At 35.6% G+C, this 21,071-nt stretch overlaps 1 protein-coding gene across 1 annotated transcript; it reads right to left on the bottom strand.

Annotated features, from left to right (window-relative positions):
- Window positions 1-905: 905 nt before the first annotated feature.
- On the bottom strand, window positions 906-20,837 carry LOC142341082 (F-box only protein 36-like). Its single transcript, XM_075391944.1, has 6 exons — window positions 20,463-20,837; window positions 18,603-18,711; window positions 17,102-17,270; window positions 14,675-14,810; window positions 13,683-13,989; window positions 906-1,163 (listed from the first exon to the last, which is right to left on the bottom strand). The coding sequence occupies exons 1-5, from the start codon at window positions 20,658-20,660 to the stop codon at window positions 13,705-13,707; spliced, it is 897 nt and encodes a 298-aa protein (XP_075248059.1). The 5' UTR covers window positions 20,661-20,837; the 3' UTR covers window positions 906-1,163; window positions 13,683-13,704.
- Window positions 20,838-21,071: the final 234 nt, after the last annotated feature.

Consider the following 21,071-nt stretch of genomic DNA (forward strand, 5'->3'; position numbering starts at 1 on the left):
ACAAAGCGTCGAGAAAATAAAAATCAATCAAAACCTTTGGAAGTAAATGCAGCAAATTCTCAGGGCAGCACAATATAAAAAGTAATCAATTGCAAACAAAAAAAGAGAAATTCATACTGGATAAAAACAACTGACATAATCAGATTAAATTTAACAATTGGTCGAAAGCTAGAATGATAAATTGTAGATTTTGGACAATAGGGATAAATTGTGAAAAACAAGAAAATACAAAGATCAATTCGTACTTTTCGTTTTTAAAGCCAAAAATCAAACTGAAAAAAATTAGGTAGAAAAACAAGTAAAATCATTATTCAGCATTCGAAGCCATGAAATCTTACAAAGCAATTCTCCTTTCTAAATAAAAAATAGTTCTAGGATAAAAGAGTTCAAGGATTCAAAACATTAATATTTTTTAAAAAATTCAGATCATTGTTAACAAAAATGCGAAACAATTAATTGAACAGCAACGTTTTGCTGAATTTATTGACGGATTAAGGGGTTAAGAGTGATCTCAAGTGACCTTTATAAAATTAGTCATTTAGGGAGTGCGGTAAGTCAGTTATGAGAAAAATAATGCCACACAAAGCTTAAAACCCCTCGACAATTAGTTTAAGAAATGACGTCACAAACATAAATGTAGCAAAAGAGCAGTGAAATAGCTGTATGAAAAAATCGACAAAATTGCTCTTTTAAAGTTTGCGGAGAGATGAAACATAAAAGAGCGTCAGACTACGAAACAGAAACAAAAACGAAGATCACCGCAATATAGCTACACTCAGCTTACAGCTTCGCAGCTAAAACAATCAGGCTGAAAACGTAACCTAAATTACCGCGAATAGTTTCAATTTAAAATTGGATCCATTTCATTCAGACCTGACAATTAATTAGGCGTTTTTATCTCAAAACAACAATGTAAATCTATCTTAAAATATATCACTACACAATTACACTATATACAATATGTTTACAGAATATGCATAGCAGAAACAATCTGAAATTAGAATAAAACAATCTATATTCAAAAATTTGGCAACTGAGGTACTATAAAGATGCAATTCCAGTCCATAATTTACTATACAGAGAGAGTAGTGTGGTGTTAGAATTTTAGGCTAATTTAATTGCATTGAGCTTGCTCCATCTTGTGGCCTGGCCAGCACTGCAATCTGAAACAAAAACTTTTTAAAAATCAGATTTTCATAATTAGCTCTTTAGGGAAGACGATGCTAAATTGGGCGCAAAATGTTGAAATATTTCTTTTGGTAGAGTGAATCTCTTCCAAATTTGTTTTTTTTAATATCAAGGACTACCATTATTCTGTGTTCATAGAGTGCCAAAAAGGAAACGACCTTTAAACCACACCATTTTTTTTTACTTTTTGTAACACCCCGGCAAACCATTTTTGGGCTGAGAGTAAAAAGGCAGACATAAAAAAAAGAGGCTCTCCGCATAAATATCTAAGCAACCAGAACTATACTGAAGTAAGGCAGTACAGTTCTGGTTACTTAGATACTTATGCTGTGCGAAACTTTCAAAATGATAGCTATATAGCTTAGTAAAAATGCCTATTACCAATGGCTAAAATGAACTCCAAAAACCCATTCCCGAAAACTCAAACATACCCGGCAGATTGCCGGAAAATAGCCGCCGTTGATTCCAATAAGCATGATTGGGATTGAACGAATATATTGAAAAAAAAAAGATTTTTGTACAAAAATATTTTTTAAGTCCGATTTATTTTGATGGCATTTCGTACTTGAACATACTTCTGTTTCTTAGAGAGAGGCTACAGCGGCTACTATCAACACCAATAAGCATTAGAGGTGGTAACTAAGACTTATAGGAACGACGTTCAAATAGCGGGCATCTAAAATTGGGCTTTATGGGTTTATCCCGTTTCTATTTCTGACTTCAATTTTTTATACCGACTCTGTTCATTTTGAATTGCTTTGCTTAGCAACTGATGTTCAAATTCACTTTTAGCAGAATGAGAGAAGAGATAAACTAGCCTAGAGAAGTCAAAAAGATTTCACGCAAAATGTCGAAAAAGCGGCAAAATGGTAAAGCGAAAAAAAGTTTGACGAAGGAAAAAAAAACATAGCAGGACAAGTCCTGACGTACAATTCAAAGAATTTTCATTGACTAAACAAAAAAACTAGACCTAGAATGGACTATGAGTTAATTAAGAAAACCATTTTAAAAAAATCAGAACCAAAAAAAAAGAAAAAAACAGAAAATCAATGTCAAAATGCCGCATGTGAACAAAAAACCACTAGCGAGAAATGAAAATTTAATTCAAACAAAAAACTAGGCCTAGAATGAGCTGTGAATGGATTGGGAAAACCATCTAGAAAAAAATCCGATCCAAAAAATCGACAAAACAGTAAAAATCAGAGTGAAGTTGCCGCATGTGAACAAAAAACAACTACCGATAAACCGAATTTTTGTTCAAACACCGTTTTCTCACTCTACTTTAAAATTAGAGCGAAAAAATTCACGCCGCGAAACCACTCGCTTTTTCACTCCATTTCCTGTTTCGGCGTGACCAAAATCACCACTCCAATTTGACTTCAAAAATCATGAAAATGTGTGAACAGATCTTAAAAAAAAGACAGCGCCCCAATACAATTCAAATTCTTTGAATTGTAAAAATACGAGCGCAATAATAGCCGGCTGAGAAGACGAGGGCGGCTATTAAAAACCGATTTATTATTAGTTCAGCCCATTTCTTCATGTCACCCTTCTGAACTCAAAAGTACACATATTAGCGTACAATTCAGCGTAAACTGTTGACTGAATTCGAAATGCTATCAATTGAATCCAGTGAGTCCAGAAAAAATCATATAATGAACATTATGACGTATGAAACGATAATTTTGAATATTGTTAAGTATAGCTTGGAATACTTGTAAGCTATTTTTCTTGATTACTTGCAAACGAAAGCCGACCCACCGTATAGCAGTATCACATTAAAGTACACGCAACAAATTTCAAATTGCTAATTGGAAACTTACTAAACAACCGAAAGTCAGAAGAAACGCTCTTAGACGACGGTGAGGGTCGATATAGTTGTAGAGGATTTAACCGTGGCTTTAACGTTAGAAAGCTGCTTAATGAAGGTATTATGCTTTATTATAGACCACATAAATGACAAAAGTAACTGATTGTTTATTTGACGTTCCATTGTAGTATTGTTAACGTCAAATAGCTGTGGTCATTTATAAGATTCACATCAATTCAAGATGAGAGAAAATTATATCGCTCAGAAAGAGAGGAGTCATGACGGAATAAGTATCTCGAAAACTCAATCAAATCAGATGGACACTAAAGACAACATAGACGGCAGATCACCGGAAAATAGCCGCGGCTGGCGCGCTTGATGCACATCGGGATCGAAACAGAAAAATAAGAAGAAGAGACAAATTGATTGAATTTTTTTAGTGTCAAAAAGTGTTCCAAATTGTCGTGCAGTTTCAGTTAAATTCTAAAAATATACTTAATTCAGCTTCTAAACTGAAAGCTAATAAGCTCAATACCGATATCAGCTAGCAACCTTTCTGATGAACTTCGATAACCTAATTCTCAAGCACTTAATGGCCGGGCTTTATTGGTTTATCCCGTCGATTTTGATTTTGCTCTTTTGAGATCGGCCGTATTAACCACATTGCGTAATTCAGTACGTGAAATAATTTAAAACCCATTCAAATGAAACAGTGAGTGAAGTAAGCAAGAAGTCAAACGTGAAAATCCTGACCTAAAAACGTGATCAAAAGGTAAAGCGAATTAAAAAACATAGCAGGACAAGTCTTGACGTAAAATTCAAAGAATTTTCATTGATTACACAAAAAATTGGAACTAGTAGGGACTATGAGTGCACTGGAAAACCCATTTCTAAAAAAATCAGGTAGAAAAAATTAAAAACAAATTAAAAAATCAATGTCAAAATGCCGCATGTGAACAGAAAACCAATAGCGATGAAATGAAATTTGGTTCAAACCAAAAACTAGGCCTAGAATGAACGATGATTGGATTGGGAATTCCATTTAGAAACATGTTGAATTCAAAAAATCGAAAAAACAGTAAAAGTCAAAGTGAAATTGCCGCAGGTGAACAAAAAACCACTAGCGAGAAAGCTAATTTTTGTTCCAATACCGTTTTCTCACTCTACTTTAAAACTAGAGCGGAAAATTTTCACGCCGCAAAATCACTCGCTTTTCCACTTCCTGTTTCCGCGTGACCAAAATCACTACTCCAATTTGACTTCAAAAATCATGAAAATGTTTGAACAGATCTTAAAAAGACAGCGCCCCAATACGATTCAAATTCTTTTAATTGAAAAAATGAGAGCGCCTAAATAATAGCCGCTGTGAGGCTGACGTCGGCTATCAATAAACAGAGCCGGCAAATTGCCGGAAAATAGCCGCCGTTGATCCCCTTGACCCACAATGGGATTGGAACAAAAAACAAAGCAAAAAGATTTAGAATGAGAGATAGTATTTTTCGAAGTGTCAAAACCTTTTCATTTGGTGCGCTATTTCGTATATTCTGTTAGATTCTAAAATTACGCTAAATTTGGCTTCTGATCTGAACGCTATTAAGCGTAAAACTAGCGCCATCTAGCACTCGCTTTAATGAGATTTGATAACCTAATGCACACTGACTTAATGACATCGCTTTATATGTTTATCCTGTTTCTTTTGATCTTCTGATTTAGCTCTTTTGACTGAGCCCGTATTCACTCCAATGCGTAATTAAATACGTGAAATAATTTAAAATCCACTCAGTTGAAACAGTGAGTGAATTAATTCAGAAGTCAAACCTGAAAATTGTGACTTATGTAAAACGAAAAACGTGATCAAAAGGTAAAGCGAATTAAAAAAAATGAGAGCGCCTAAATACTAGCCGTTGAGAGACGGACAGCGGCTATTAAACATACATTAAAAAACGTCGCGCAATTGCTCGCAAACGATCGACGAGCGGTTGGCTTCGGAAGTAGCCAGCTGGGGCTGATGGCGGGTAGAGACTGAGGGGGGGTCAAACTTTTAAGATTAAGAACAGCCCTTCACAGCATGGAATTGACTCCTCAAAACAGTTGCGGTGAATCGCATTCTTAGAAGGCTTATAGTAAGGCTTAGGTCTCCAAGAGAACTTAATGCCCTCCGAGCTCTACCCAATCGTCTCGTTTTTGAGGACGAAGGTACAATAAAATCAGCCAAGCGAAAAATTGCATTAGAAAAGACAACAAGGACTAATATAATTGCTACAGACTTCGTTTGAGAGGATTTAAAAAGATGACAAAATACCATTGATTTTGTGTCAAAGGACTAAACGGGTTCAATTGTGCTTTATTTAAAATAACACTGCCTAATGTGACTAACACTGCCGAAAGTGAAACCGCCAATATTACGTAAGAGCATAAATTTAGGCATGATTTTTCGATGGTCAGTGTGTATCACCAGAAAGAAACACGATGAAAAGAAGAACTTATGAAAGTATATCGATCAGTCATTAACTGTGCCATTTTTTATTAAACCTTATCAACAACTTTCACCCTAATAAAACTGTGCAAGCTAAACCCAACTAGTCTTGCCAATTCAAACTTTTTATGTTCATTTTCAGGAAAAAAAACTCATATCTGAATTTCATTTGTTTGCCGTTCCACCACAAAAAGTTGAGTGACAACGAACGTTAACAACACTGGTCGATTATTTCCGTTGTTACCTCTTCTACAATTATTTATTTAAGGCTCTCGTTGTTTTTTTAAACGGTTTGCTTTTATTCAAACTTTGTCTCAGGCGAAACCTTCTATTTGTCCGCTTTAAAAACATAAACCGGCTAACTTCGGATCAATTGCTCTCGAACGACAGAGTGGGAGCAATTTAATATACGGGCCAAGCCTAGAAACTTTTTGGGCGCAGAAACTCGAAACTGGTAGGGTTCGAACAATAGACCTCCAGGATGGCAGTCAAACATCTGAATCACTAAGCTACAAACTCGTTATTGCTCAATAACTCAATTTCAAAATGAGAACAATTGAATTCACTCAAAATGAAGAAGTCCAGCTTGGAAGTCATAGAGTCACAGAGTGCTCTAAATCAAAAGCGCAAAATTTGTCACCCAAAAATTTTGCTTAAAAAGACCAATAATTGCACGTTTACAACAATTGCTTCCAACTTTGTTCGAGAGCAACAAAAAATTTGTCAACCTCAGAATTAATTCTGATATGAAACAAGGCATCACGGTTATGTTCCGACCCCTCTTCTACATTTTTGACTTAATTGTCTCACAAATGCGGAAGGGATAGAAATTCATATATTGCTCAAATATAATTGGCGCATTGGTCAAAAAAGCTGCTGACAAAACCTAAAAAAAAACATACTTTTTATTTGATAAAAGACATGAGATGTGTCTCTTGTCAGAAAAGGTGTTAGAGAGAAAAACAAACAAAAAAGGGCAAATAACAAAAATACTTGAAGTTAAAGGACCATGAAGGTGTAATAGCTATATCAATTGAAACCATTAAATAGGTTCAATTGCACATCCATAGGAAACATTTGCTGTCATAATCTGGCTATTACGGCGCCAATAAGTTCCATTACGAGTCCATACGGAGCCATTGATTGCTGTTTATATGTAGAACCATAACCGACTAATGTCGGAAGAATTGCTCTCGAACGACTAGTGGGAGCTCAAATCTATTGCAGCCTGCTTCCGTTGGGTGAAGTAGTTAAAATCACTAAGGGGGCTTCAAATGACTTGACTAGAAGTTATCAGAGGTTATTACATACAACTAAAACCACCAATAAAATTTGAACTAAAAATACTCCAATTTCTGCGCACTTCATCTGACCTTTAAAAGAGAATTGCCGTCACTTGGGTGCAGCTGCTGAGACTAACGAGAACGAAATGTACATTATGGGAAACGAAAATGCCAAGAGCGTAAAAGTAAACTGACAAATAAAAATGGTCATGCAAAATCTTTGCATAAAAAAGACCAACACGTTTACAATAAATCCTTCAAACTTCGTTTGAGACCAAATAATAAGTCATAAGACTACAAAAACAATAAATCGGTAAAATAAAAAACAATTAAATTATACAAGCAAAATGTGAAAATGTCGACAAAACCGTAAGCTGTTCACTGAAAAAAAATACATATTTTTAACTGTTTAACAAGACAAGACCAAAATGAACCTCACAGTTGGGCAAATACCAATATCTTTTTACTATCAAAGCAAAACACCATTAGTTAAAACATAAAACGGCTTTACAGATCAAATTGAAATTCAGTAGAAAAATGAAAAGCAACTGGGACTAAGCGATAAATTGATAGAAAGCATAAAAATGGCAACGTTCGAAAATTCACTGAAACTGTCTTGTAAAAAAAATATACTTCACGCCAGAAAAGCCATTAGTTATCAACCAAAAGCATTATATTAGGTTCACTTCATGGAGCAAATCTAATCTTTGACCATTGAGACTACGTCAGCAGACCGCAAACAGAAACATAAACCGATTAATGTCGGAAGAATTGCTCTCGAACGACAGGTGGGTGAAAAACATTCAACCGCGCTGGGTTTCGAACCAATGACCTCCTGCTCCATAACCAGATGCACTGCACACTCGGCTATCCGTCCCCTATTTTGGCTTAGCTGCAACGAAAGCGCGAAAAAGAGATAAATTGACCAATTTTTTTTTCATTTTTTTCTAAAAGTGTTCTGATTCGACGTGCAGTTTCGGTTGGATTCTAAAACTATACTTAATTTAGCTTCTGTACTGAAAGCTAATAAGCTTAATACCAATGCAGACCAGCTAGCAAACACTCTAATGAAATTTGATAACCTAATTCTCAATGACTTACTGACCGGGGTTTATCGGTTTATCCCGTCTCTTTTGAATTTGATCTTTGACTTTGACAGTATTCACTACATTGCGTAATTCAATGAGTGAAAGATCTTAATATCCATTCAGTTGTAATAGTGAGTGAGGCGAGTCAGAAGTCAAACAAGAAAGTCGTGACATATGTAAAACGAAAAACGTGATCAAAAGGCAAAGCCAATTTAAAAAAAACATAGCAGAACAAGTAATGAAATACAATTCAAATAAATAGCAAATCAGAGCTGTTAGTAACGAGACAGCAATAAAGCAACACCAGAAAAATCAAAAACAAGCAAAACTAAACATTCAACTAATACTTTTTGAAAAGACGGGACAAACAACAAAGCAACCGCTATGAACTCAAACTGCTATGAACTCCTCTATTTCTCATTAGAATCCTGTCAAGAAATGTCTATGAGTCCTCTCACTATTATTAATTAATAAGACAAAAATAACCAAAAATCGAAATAAAACTCGCTGAATTTTTTGAAAACACTTAGAATAAAAGTCACAGAAAGCAACCGCTACTGAAGGATACAATTACAACAATAAATTGAGTCCTCAATGATCACTGATGAGACCTGTCATCAATGGAATAAAGTGATAAGTACAACAAATACTAGCAAACAAAAAAATGCAAACAAGCGTATAAGTCACAAAGAGCAACAACTATGAATTGAAATGAATTGCTTCAATTGAAGCCTTTCTACTAGGCAATGAGACCTGTCAATAGTGAGACTAAGTAAGACGACAAAGTTGAAAAAAATTCAACACTGAAAAAATTCGATAATTATAATTGAAAACATTGTGTGAAAACTTAACCCCTATTTGCAGCATCAGAGATCTATCTCCACTGAGATGATATGATAAGACATCAAAAAGTGTAATAAATACTTGCAGAACTAAAAATTCAATCAGACTTTCTAAGAAAAAGTAGTTTCAAAGTAATGAAAACCGAGTCATGAAAATAGAGTCTAGCTATTAACTCAAACCACTAATTAGGTTCTTTTTTTGCCTCATTAGCAAACAATGAGACCTGTCATTGATGATACTAAGTGATAGACAACTGATATTTTTAAGGAAGGGGGCAAAATCTAAAAGTCACTAACATTTTGTGACAACAAATAGTGGCAAAGTCATAAAAAGTTTTAGCTGCCGGTTAATGAATTCAAGCAAAGGCAAATAGGCAGAAATAGAACACATATGTGGCTTTTTAAAAACACTGAAGGACAGGAAACTCTGAAAACATATGTCAAATTGACGCACCTGAAATATCTATCCATCCGAAAACATAAATTGTTCAAACACCAATTTCGCATTCCACTTTAAAATATTCTGATAAAAGTCACGCCTCAAACCAATTCGATTTTTGCTCCTTTTACTACTTCAGTGTGACCAAATGACCACTCTAATTTGACTTCCCACTGACGTGAAAAAGCCGAAAAAAGCGTAAACAGCTCTTAAAAAAGACAGCGCACCAATACAATTCAAATTCTTTGAATTGTAAAAAAGGAGAGCGCCTAAATAATAGTCGTTTCAGAAGCTGACGGCTGCTTTTAAAAAGTCAATTGAGAATCAAAGAACGTTCTTGAAGAAAAGCGCAAAATGGTCAAGCGAAAAATATGCATTAAAAAGAAGAACAACGATTACAATAATTGCTATGAACTTCGTTCAAGAGCAATTAACAACAAACGCAGGCAAAACAAGAACTCAATTGATGTTTAAAAAAGCATTCTGTGGAAGCCATAAAAGTATTGAGCTTTTCCCTGAAAGCAATGCCCATTGGTCATCATTTTCGCGTAAATTGCATCTGTCATTAATTAAACCTTGATATGAAACCATTCTTGTACGTCACAAAAATTTACACAAAAAACTCAAAAACATTTTAAAGATGAGCGCCCCCAAAAAATGAACCATTTTGATTGCAAAAATCCGCGATAGGCCCAATACTTGACTTGATGTTGCTACGCGTCCAATGAAAACAGGTAGAGGCTTCAAATGTTTGCCAAATTGATAATTCGCCAAAAATTTCAATTTCAAAGTGTAAAATTTCAATTTTTAAAACCAAGTGGAATAAAGAATAATAATTGATGATAAAGAGCTCAATTTTAAAAAATTTCAGAAAGCGGTATAGGAAAAAAAGTAAGGTCAAACTGTACAGCGACCCCTATCTCAAAAGATTAAAAAAACATAAACCGACTAACACCGGCCAAATTGCTCTCGAATGACAGGCGGGCAATTTAATTCAGAGGAGCTGTAGCCTAGATTTCTTTCAAGGGTGAAAAAATCCCCACCAAGAACGGGCCTGAACCCCTTGAACTCGGGATCAATAGACGTCAGCATTAACTCGCTATCAGGGCGCTGTGCTAACTAACCTAACAATCGTTTTGTTTCAGCGACAGACTTAATTTCTGAATAACCACAATTCAGGTCACACAAAAAATCTAGCATGAAAAGTCACTTACGAAGTGAAACATTGTGGAACAAACGATCAAGCATAAAATTCGCATAAAAATACACGTTTGCAATAGTTGCGTCAAATTTAAGCCATTAATAACTTTATGTTCAACAAGTTGTGCAAAACTGACAAAAACAAATTGAGCGACAATTACATTAAGTGTAAATGGAAATAACTCAATCTTACAGAAAAAAAAACAGAAAATAGTCAAACTTTAAACCTCATAAAAAACAAAATTAAAAAATCTTTTCATATATTCTACGCCGGATGGGCTTTCAAATGATACCACTCACAACTCTCTACGATTAATATATCAATCGGCCAAAAATGGCTAAACAAACAAACTCAGTTGAGCATATAGTTCCTCTTCCCCACTAAGATGGGGTCGGAACAATAACGAATCTAGCCATTACAGACAGATAAATATTAATCTGGGTGTGAACGGGAATAATAAACATAGCTGGCAGATTGCCAGAAAATAGCCGCAATACATTCGTAGATCGGCAGTTCAAAAAAAAACAGTAAAAAAGACAAAAAAAATAGTTTTTTCTTTGAAGGCTGATATGTTATATTTTGATTAAAAATCAGTATAAACTTTTGCTGTTTAGAGTAAATAATCTTCATTTAGAGTGACACACACCCATTTGAACTTATCTCTTTGAATTAAAGTAAATAAAAGTCAATTTCAAAATGAGGAAGTCATTTTTGAGAGTGAGGTAAGTCAAGTGTGACCAAAAAGTTAATCACGCGAATGAACAAAAAAACTCGCTCCACTAAGAGCGAAAACAGACGTCACGTATGAAATTCAGTTGAAAATGCATGAACGAATGAACAAAAAGTGGCTGTGGCGTCATATGGTCGTAGCAAAAATCATGACGACGAAATACAAAAACAAAGCAGAACAAGTCTTAACGTACAATTCAAAAAATTTTCATTGACTAAACAGAAAAACTAGACCTAGAATGGACTATGAATGGATTGGAAAAATCATTTAGAAAAAAAATCCTATCCAAAAAATCGAAAAAACAGTAAAAATCAGAGTGAAATTGCCGCATGTGAACAAAAAACCACTAACGAGAAAACGAATTTTTGTTCAAACACCGTTTTCTCACTCTACTTTAAAATAAGACCAAAAAAAATTCACGCCTCAAAACCACTCGCGTTTTCGCTCCATTTCCTGTCTCGGCGTGACCAAAATCACTACTCCAATTTGACTTCAAAAACCATGAAAATGTGTGAACAGATCTTAAAAATAAAAAACATAGCCGGAAGAATTCCGGAAACGACTCGAAGGATAAAATTGCCCATACTTAAGATTCAATATATAGATCAGCTAATGTGAACTCTGAACCTCCACAAATGCCATAAAAAAAGGAAGAACAGAAACGGCATTCGAACACAAAATGAACAAAAAAACTACAAAAACTTAATGAGTTTTTTCAATAGTACAAGGAAGCATAAAACCGAGTAAAGTTCTTTTGCACTTGGAGCAATGAAAAGTTCGCAAAAGAATGGGCAAGTCATAATAGGCTAGGAAACATTTCAGATTTTAAAAAAAGAGAAAAATTCCAAAAAATAAGAAAAATGGTTTAAAAGCTCTCAATTCTTCTACCAAATTTCCCAAGAAAAAAAATAATTGATAACAAGAGAACTTTAGTCAATTGATAACTAAAAATATCTGAAATAACAAGCTTCTATTCGATTCCCATTTAAAGCATTAAAACAAAAAAACAGGCAAAAAACCATTAAATTTTGTCTAAAAATCAGCACAACTGATCAAAATCCTCCACAATAGCAGTAAACTCAAATTAACTACTTGAACACTTGAACACTCAAATTAACTACTTGAAATTCCTATCACAACAAGCCTAAAACTAATACGATATTATAATCAAACTTCATAACTATCAAAAATTGGAAAAACCGCATTTAAAAGCTCACGTGAAAAAATTCGCTCGCTTAGAGAAAATTTTTTCAGACATCAGTTTCTCGCTCTCTCAAAAACAGCTGAATTATAAAACCCACTCCCTTTTCGCTCGACTCTTCAGATTTTTTAACGCCAAAATCACTCCAAATTTTTTACGCGTTTCATTTCCGGCTTCAAAAATCACTCCAATAAAATTGATTAAAAAAAAGTAAAGAGATTAAAAGTTAGTAATATCTGTCAATGAAAAATAATCTAAATACATTCCATTAAAACCTCTAGAAAAGTTCCTATCAAAAGCTAGAACACTAAAAAGTAACAAAAAGCAATCAGAAGATTTCAGCAAAAATTCAAAAAAAATAAAATTCGCGGAAATCTTCATAAAAATTACTCAATTATCTTTAATGAAATGACTCAAAACTGAAATCAAAATCATCAACACGCATCAAAAACAACTAAAGTGGACTAGAGGCATCCCCAAATGCTATAAAAACTTGAAGAACACAAAGAGCATATAAAAGAAACTTGAAAGAAATCTTAGAAAAAAAATAAGCTTTTTTATTTCACAAGAGCACATAGAGCCAAAAAATTTTAAATTGAAAAAAAGAAAACTGAAAAACTTCCAGAACAATAGGAAAACCGAATAGACTAAGAAACTGCTCTAAGTTTAGAAAAAAGCGAAAAACAGCAAAAAATTAAGAAGAATAATTAAAAATGTTTCAGTTTATTGTCATTTTTCTAAAAAATTGTTTAAAACCTAAGAAAATGTAATCACTTGGTCTCTAAAAACTCAGTAATTAACATGCGTTTATTCAAAGCCCATACAAAGCAACATAACAAGACAAAACGCAAAAAATTGCTAAAATTCGCCTAAAATTCAGCAAATATCTGAAAAACCAGCAAAATGGTATAAAATTCTTATTAATGACCAAAAACCTACAAACCACTATTAAAGCAACCTTAAAAATCGCACAATATCACAATAAGACTTCTAAACCAAAAAAATTAACAAGAAAACAGTTATAAAGAGCCGCACGTTAACACAAAATTTCGCTCGCTTACAGAAATTTTGTTCACACCTCAATTTCTCGCTCTCTCGAAAACAGCGGAATGAACAAAAAACCACTCTCTTTCCGCTCCCCTCTTCACTTTTCTTCAGCACCCAAACCACTCTAAACTTTTTCACGCGTTCCATTTCCTGCTTCAAAATTCACTCCAACTAAAGTGATTTAAAAAAAGGACTTCTCCAATACTCCTCTTCGAGTCGTAAAAAAGACAGCGCCCCAATACAATTCAATTTCTTTGAATTGTAAAAACCAAGAGAAGGCCAATAATAGCCCCAGCTATCGCTGGGCGGCTATTAAACAAACATAGATATAGAGCCTTTTAAAAATCGAACCCAAATTTATCTGAACAAAAACAGACCAAAGAAGTGAGACACAGGCTTTCATTCATTTATAGTTTCATTCCTTTCGTCGATTTGGCTCAGTGTAGTATTGATAGTGGCGTCATTAACTCCCAGTGGTTCCCGAGATGAATTCTGTTCCTGTTGGTGCTGCGCAGTCATTCGAGGAGTGCTACTTCGCCTGGGGGAAAACTTGCGGCAACGCCTGTTGTTATTGCTGACAGTCGAGGCCCCATCGGGATCGCTGGGATCAGTCATTGTATTTTCATTTTCGTCACCCTCTACATTTTGCTGTCCCTTTTCTCGTTGGCGGCGACTCAGCAATACCTATAAACAGCGATGTATTAATTCTGCGAGTGTAAATGATAATGAAAAAAAAATAAATAGCCCACAACATTAAAGCAGCAGACAGGTTTATTAATTATTGAACACTGATAATGAAGCGTAGCAGTAAAAAAAAATTGTATTCAAATAAACATATTTTAGAAAGCTATCAATCCGTAATTGCCTTCATCTTGTCTAATTACTTCAATTGAACTTAGGTAACAGGACAGGCAAGTCAAAATCATTGCCAAACGTGGAAATGCAACAAAAGCGTTTGCATGCCTGAGCAGTTTTTAATTTCGAAAAATGTTTGCATGTTGTCAGATAAAAGCTGCAAAGGCCTTGACATTTAATAAACACAAAACAATATAAGGGATGTGACTCTAGAAATTTTTGGCTTCATTTCTATCTTTGGACCAAAAATATGATTAGTGGAAAAATCAAGAGAAAAATGAAAACAAAAATGACAGTTAAAAATTGCTGACTTTTAACGGCATATTTCATTGAAAGAACTCGAAATTTCTGAGGCAGACAAAACCGCACCTCAATCATCTTGGTCGCAGATTATGAAACATCTTTCCAAATAACGCTTGGCTCAAACGCTTTGAAAATGATGAATGTCAGCAATATTCCAAGAAAGGCAACATTTCATTCTGTCCCAAATTACAAAATAGAATTTTTCACGTACTCTGAGGTGAAGTTTGCTGGCGAAGAACACTTCCTTCCATCCCCTCTCCATCCCGAGGTCAATTACTTCCTCGCTCACATCCTCATTGTGCCGGAAGAAAAGTTCCTCCCAAATTATGTCAGAATTGCAAGTCTCCCTAAAAACGACCAGATTACTGATCGATTCAATGCGTGAAAACTGAATGTCTATACGGTGTGTAACTGAAACCAGTTAAAAACAGGTCGCGCGATTTTTAAAAAATTAATCACGCATATAAAAACTTGCACATGATAGTAAAATAAGCACCACGCACACCTTGATGAGCACAGCACGAAGAATTACTAGAGATAATCCTGCCTTGAGCTAAGAAAATGGGACAACTATATTGCCAAACTCTAGGAGGAAAATAATTTGCGCATTCGAAAATTTCAATTAACTATGATAGGTATTTCAAAAGCATTTGTAAAAAACGATGAAAAAGCACGAAAAGGAGGTCAACTTAACTCAAGCCAAAAAATTATGCACACTTAATAACTTCGCCTCTCAGTCAACACCCCATTTCAACTCAAAATTTTTCAAAATATCAAAGCAAAGAAGGAAAAAATTGGAAACAAGACAAGTAACAGAGACATACAAACAAAACCGAATAATACCGGGCGAATAAACACAAATGACCGGTGAGCTTTTGGCTTCAGTAGCAGCCAAGTGTGGCTTAGGGATGCTGCTAGCATTGGGGTGACAGTGGGGGGAGTCAAGCGATGGATGGTAGGGTTGGAAGGGCCGGACGAGAGGGGGATCCACTTAGCCAGGCTGAGGAGGATAGACTGAGGGAGTGTTGGGGGATAAGTGGAAGTGAGTGATCGAGTGTGTATTTGCGCGCGCGCGCGCGCGCGTGTGTGTGTGTGTGTGTGTGTGTGTGTGTTGTGTGTGTGTGTGGGGGGATGGTGGGGTGGTTGGGTGTTTAAGTGGGATCATTTTTTAGGATAAAGAACCGCCCTTCGCACCGAGTCAGTAAGCCGAAAGGCTCTGGGAGAACTTCATACCCTCCGAGCACAACCTCTTTCTCCCATTTTAGAGGAAAAGTCAAAACGGTCAGACAAATAATCGGTCCAGCGAACAATCGGATAGAAAAGAACACACGGCTACTAAAATTGCTACAAAATTGATTGGGTGCAATAAAAAAAACTCTAACCTCGAACTGTGTATTATTTGGCCAAAGATTTAATCAAAATAAATCAAAAAAAGTTACTGCCAAAAGCAGTCAATGCGAGGAAAACAAAAAGTTTTTGAATACAAAATAACTTCAGACGTTCACTACTTTAAAATCAAAATTGCAGCACTAACAATTGATAAGCACGATTAAGTTTGCAATTAATCAACCTGCCAGAAAACAGCAGCAATAGCTTCGTCGATCAGAAGTCTCAAATAGGTAAAAGAAACAAACCGATAAAAGAAATTGTTTTTTAATTCTGAGATGTTACATTTTGATTAGGAAACTGTCTAATTTATATCTGCTTCCATTAGCTGCCCTCAAATAACCTAAATAAGAGTGACCCCCACTCATCTGACCTTATCTCTATGAAATAAAGTAAAAAATCAAATTCAGAGAGAAGGGAATCTGTCTAATTTATAGCTGCTTCTATTAGCTGCCCTCAAATAACCTAAATAAGAGTGACCCCCACTCATCTAACCTTATCTCTATGAAATGAAGTAAAGAAAAGTCAAATTCAGAGAGAAGTCGCCATTGAGAGTGAGGTAAGTCACGTGTGACCAACAATTCAAACATAGCCGGCAGATTGCCGGAATAGCTGCGAAATAGACTTGCGTGCCGTAAAATACAGATGGAAAAAGATACAGAAGTGAGTTGATAATAGTCATCCCCGCCGCCTACAAAACTTACAAGTTTATTTCAAAGGAGGTTGTTTTTGGGTGCAAAAAAAGTTTCCCTGTCGCGTCTCGAACCGGCGATCTCCGGATTAACAGCCCGTCGCCTTAACCACTCGTCTGTCGGACCATACAATCTGTTTTCTTACAATCAACTTCGTTTTAGCAACAGATTCTGTTTCTGAATAACCGCAATTTAGGTCACGCAGAAAGCGTGAAATCAAGCGCGAAAAAGCCATTTAAGCAGTGACGAGACAGAATGTTCTAGAACAAATGTAAAACGAAAATAAAGCGTCAGACGACGAAACAAAAAAAACCAAGAGCACCGCAATATAGCTACGCTCAGCTTACAGCTTCGCAGCTATAATCACGCAATTTAACAAAAAAAACTCTCCACAAAGATTGAAAAATGACATCACGCAAGCAATTCAGTTGAAATTGCATGAATGAATGAACAAAAGGCAGATTTGAAGTGATAATGACGCCATGTGGTCGTAACAAAAATCCTGATGAAATAAAAACGTAACCGACTAACGCTATGCTAGCATTGATTGATATTGTTACCTGAAGAAGGAGTTGACTTGACTGAGGTTGGCCACATCGACGATATCGAGGAAGGATATGATATACAACAATATGGGGAGAGGCATGTGAGCAAGCCAATCAACTCTCCCTTCGCACAGACACCTTGCCTTGTTCAACACCTCCGGACCAAAGATACGACTCACATCAGCTACAAAAAACGTCATTCGTACATCAATCGTCATTAAAATGGTCAACATTCAACGCAACCTCAACGCAATATCGATGAAACAATTTCTCTTGAAAAATTTCGGACTCTTGACCACATAAAATTACTGGATATTGATCTTTTTCAGTTTTCTAGATGTTTCAGAAAAATAATTGCTCACTTTACAAATCTTTCCTTTTAATAATAAGATTTCCTATCTTTCCTTAATAATATTTCCTAAATTTCCTAAATAATATTTCCTAATAAAATCTTTAAATTTTTTTCAAATAGGTTATGAGCATTACTGTAATTAACCAAGCTACAGCAAAACACAACCCACTTGCTAGTCATCAAAGCGTCTTTACGTTCCTAGTCGGATGATGCCAAGTAGTAGCACTAACGTTTATAAGGGAGAATAAGGGTCAATCAACGTCTGTTTCGTTGAATGATACCGTCCCTCCTATATTGAATTTATTTTGTTTCTTTAAAAAACCATTGCCTTTTTATTTCTAACTTTTTCAGACACGTATGACAAGAAATGGATAAGAAAAGAGCAATGGGCAGCGGAGACTCAAATCCAAGCTATACTCAAGTCATCAGTAATTTTAAATTAGTATAACCTAATAACAAACTCACTCAAGTCCTTTAAAGTTATTGAGCAATGTGTTTCTGAAGAACTTGAAAGCATTATACTTATGTTTTGTCAATATCGATCTGAAAGGTCAACACTAATTATAAATTAAATGCTGACAACTACTACAACAACTGAATATCAACAGTGATACCATGAAGAAAACATTTAGACAGTTCACAATAGACAGAATAGACAAGCAAAGTATCAACATACATCTACATACCCCATGCAGTTTCTAGAAAAGATAACCCAATTGCTGAATCTTAAAAAGATACCTGTATTTTATATACTCTGCATTGCGATATACTGACTGTACTGGTATATATTTACCGTACTGAGAGACAATAGAAAACAAAGTTATGTCTGTTCAAACTATATTGATGAAAATCACGGTGACATCGAAATTAGATCAGAGAGGCCTCCATTGAAGGTGTCAACAAAATCCACCCTTTTTACTATGTGCACTCGAATGTAGTAATGTAATATTTTATATCAATGTTTTGCAGTCGCGTGAAATGCCGCGCAATTAATGAATGATACGTGCAGAGGCGAAAGGGGGAGAGGAAGTAAGAGAAACTACTCACACAACACGCCCAACTCATAACTGAAAAGAAATCAACTGATCAAGTAAACAACTAAAGAAACCGAATAATCAAACTATTGCAGAAGGTGAGCGTACTTCATGAAAACTTGTTTCTCACCTTGCAGAGTGTCGTCCTCGAGAAAGTCTTCGTGGCTATACTTGTTTTCAACTGGACGCAAACTCTTCGCCTCCACTCTCAAAGAAATGATCCATCGACGAAAGATGACCTGAAAGAGTTAAGACTTGCTTCCTCTTCCACTTGAAAATATATATTTGTAGTTATGTGAACAAACGAATGCGTATTTTTGCACGTGAGACAAATTGCATGGTCTTCGTCCTTCACAACAGTTAACCATCATTTATCCGGGTAAAAAATGTTGTAGATGTTATGTTTCTAACGATGGGGTATGGGTTATTTATAACCTCATAACATGAATTGTGGCGCCAATGGCAATAAAATAGCAGCATGGCTTTATTTCAGAAATATAAAAAGGCTCAAAAAGCGGCAGCTGACACTAGATTTTTGACCCATTCCTTCATTTTGGAGATGAGAGATGCTATATCATTTGCTGACTGAGCCGTTAACGTCGAAATAGCTGCTGTACACAAATAGTACCACTTCACATTGCTGAAGCAGACCCATCTTAAGTTTGGCTTACAAACAGCAGGCGACTTTGATTTCCATATTTTGAGAGGACTTGTATCCTACTCCTGAAAGCATTATTGCTCGACACGGAGTTCAAGATTTCAGTAGAATTAATTGGTCTGCAACCGTTTCTACCGAGTAACGAACGCTTTGATACATGTCTTGATCGACAAATTGACAAGATAACCGCACCATTTGTTGAACTATTGCATATTATGAAATTCCATTTTTTCGAGAGTAAGTCAAGTGCTCTATAATATTCACAGCCTTACGCTTATCAACTCTGCGCAGCAATCGGAAAGCAAAAATGTATGAACAATGCAAACAGCCAACCGACTGCTCCTCGAACTGCCAGAATCTCGTTAACTAAAGACCTCTGATCGTATTTTGAATATCAGACAGAAAACAAGAAGTGATGTCCTCGCTTACAACAAGTAAGGACGTAGCAGAATTCAGTGGCGTTGAAAGACGAACATTGTGCAGTAAAAACGGATCCCTGTCGTCCCCACAGATCATGAGACCATAAACATGCTTGCAATTCAACACAACTCAGATTGGCATGCTTTGAGCTCTGTGTCAAACTAAAGCCTCATATACTGATTTGGCATCTTAGTCTCGGCAAATTACTTCTCCACCATATGTAATGACTCAATTCAGTCGCAGAAGACTTACTTTTGCTCTTAATACTGCCGGACACAAAGAAAATGAACAATACGCAAAACATAGGTGAAAATAGAATTCAATTCGCTGCTGCGGCTTTTGCGATTATCTAAGCTGGAAAGCCCTTAAAGTGAAGAGCCTTTTTGCTGACAGCAGCAGCAATTTCCACCCAAAATGAGTGTCTGCTGTACTAAGTAGGCTGGCTAAAGTTGTTTGATGAACTTTATGAACAATTTGACCCCATAATGATATCAGATTGCAACAACCAAAGCTCAATTAGAAAAATCTTCTCATACACTACTAGCGGAACTCTCCTTTTCTTTTCAAGTCCTTCAGTATATACAAGTTCCTAGTTAGAAATTTTCTTGATTCAAACAATCAGCGGACAGTTCAGGAGATCAATTGTACTAGCAGTATAATTTAAAGTAGAAATTCAGAAATACCAGAATCTGAGCTTGAAAACGGCAGAGATTACGAGGGTCCTCAATTTGAGCTTAGATACCATTAGTAATTTGGTTCCAAAATTGACCTGGTAAGACTTCTGATGCCCAGATTTATAATATCAAGATTTTTGAATTAATTATTCCAAGGCTACAAAATTTCTTGATAGCAAATGATTTATAGCGAAGGCTAATTAACTAGTTTACTAGTATTACAGAAACGAAGTCCAACCTGATCCTTGTTGACAATAAGTTGACAGAAGTCCTTTTTGGGTGCTTTATCTTGCGCAGTCACTTCAAATAGATTCACATTGGCCGCATTGGCCAAGTGCATGCGAACAGATGACCTCCGGCTAGTAGTGGTTGTATTGTTGACAGAGCCTCGTATGGACTGGGTCACACTGTATTGCTGGTGCATTGACTCGCTCATAGCTATTGAGCCTACGTCTCTATATTAGTCCTTTAAAAGATTTTCATTATTTCTGAAAACAATAATTAAACTAAAAATATCTTACAAAAACTAGCAGGTGGTAAGAAAACGTAAATATAAAAGCCTGCTCAAGTAATATATTAGTAGACACTTGAGAAGTGAACGGCCTCAAAAACTGAGAATTGTATTGAAGACATGCTAATTAATTAACGAGAAGACAAGGCGTCACTTATAGCAAACTCACGTTAAAAGAAGGTTCATAACGCTGCAAAAAATTCTGTCTGCGATCAAAACTGTTACGATGAAAAAATGCTGCTCGTGTTCAATACATGTTTAAACCATAAACCTTTACTGTTTTAAAGATGCATTATCTAATTATATCTGAGTCACATTTGGCTGAAAAGACGTGAG

This window comes from Convolutriloba macropyga, chromosome 6 (assembly GCF_964194025.1).
Source record: "Convolutriloba macropyga chromosome 6, txConMacr16.3, whole genome shotgun sequence".
In the NCBI taxonomy this organism is placed as follows: domain Eukaryota; kingdom Metazoa; phylum Xenacoelomorpha; order Acoela; family Convolutidae; genus Convolutriloba; species Convolutriloba macropyga.

Coding starts and splice junctions, on each gene's coding strand:
- LOC142341082 (XM_075391944.1), bottom strand. CDS start 20,660: ATGAGCGAGTCAATGCACCAGCAATACAGTGTGACCCAGTCCATACGA. Junction 18,712..20,462: donor TTATTGTCAACAAGGATCAG/GTTGGACTTCGT, acceptor TAACTCTTTCAG/GTCATCTTTCGTCGATGGAT. Junction 17,271..18,602: donor CGAGGACGACACTCTGCAAG/GTGAGAAACAAG, acceptor CGTTTTTTGTAG/CTGATGTGAGTCGTATCTTT.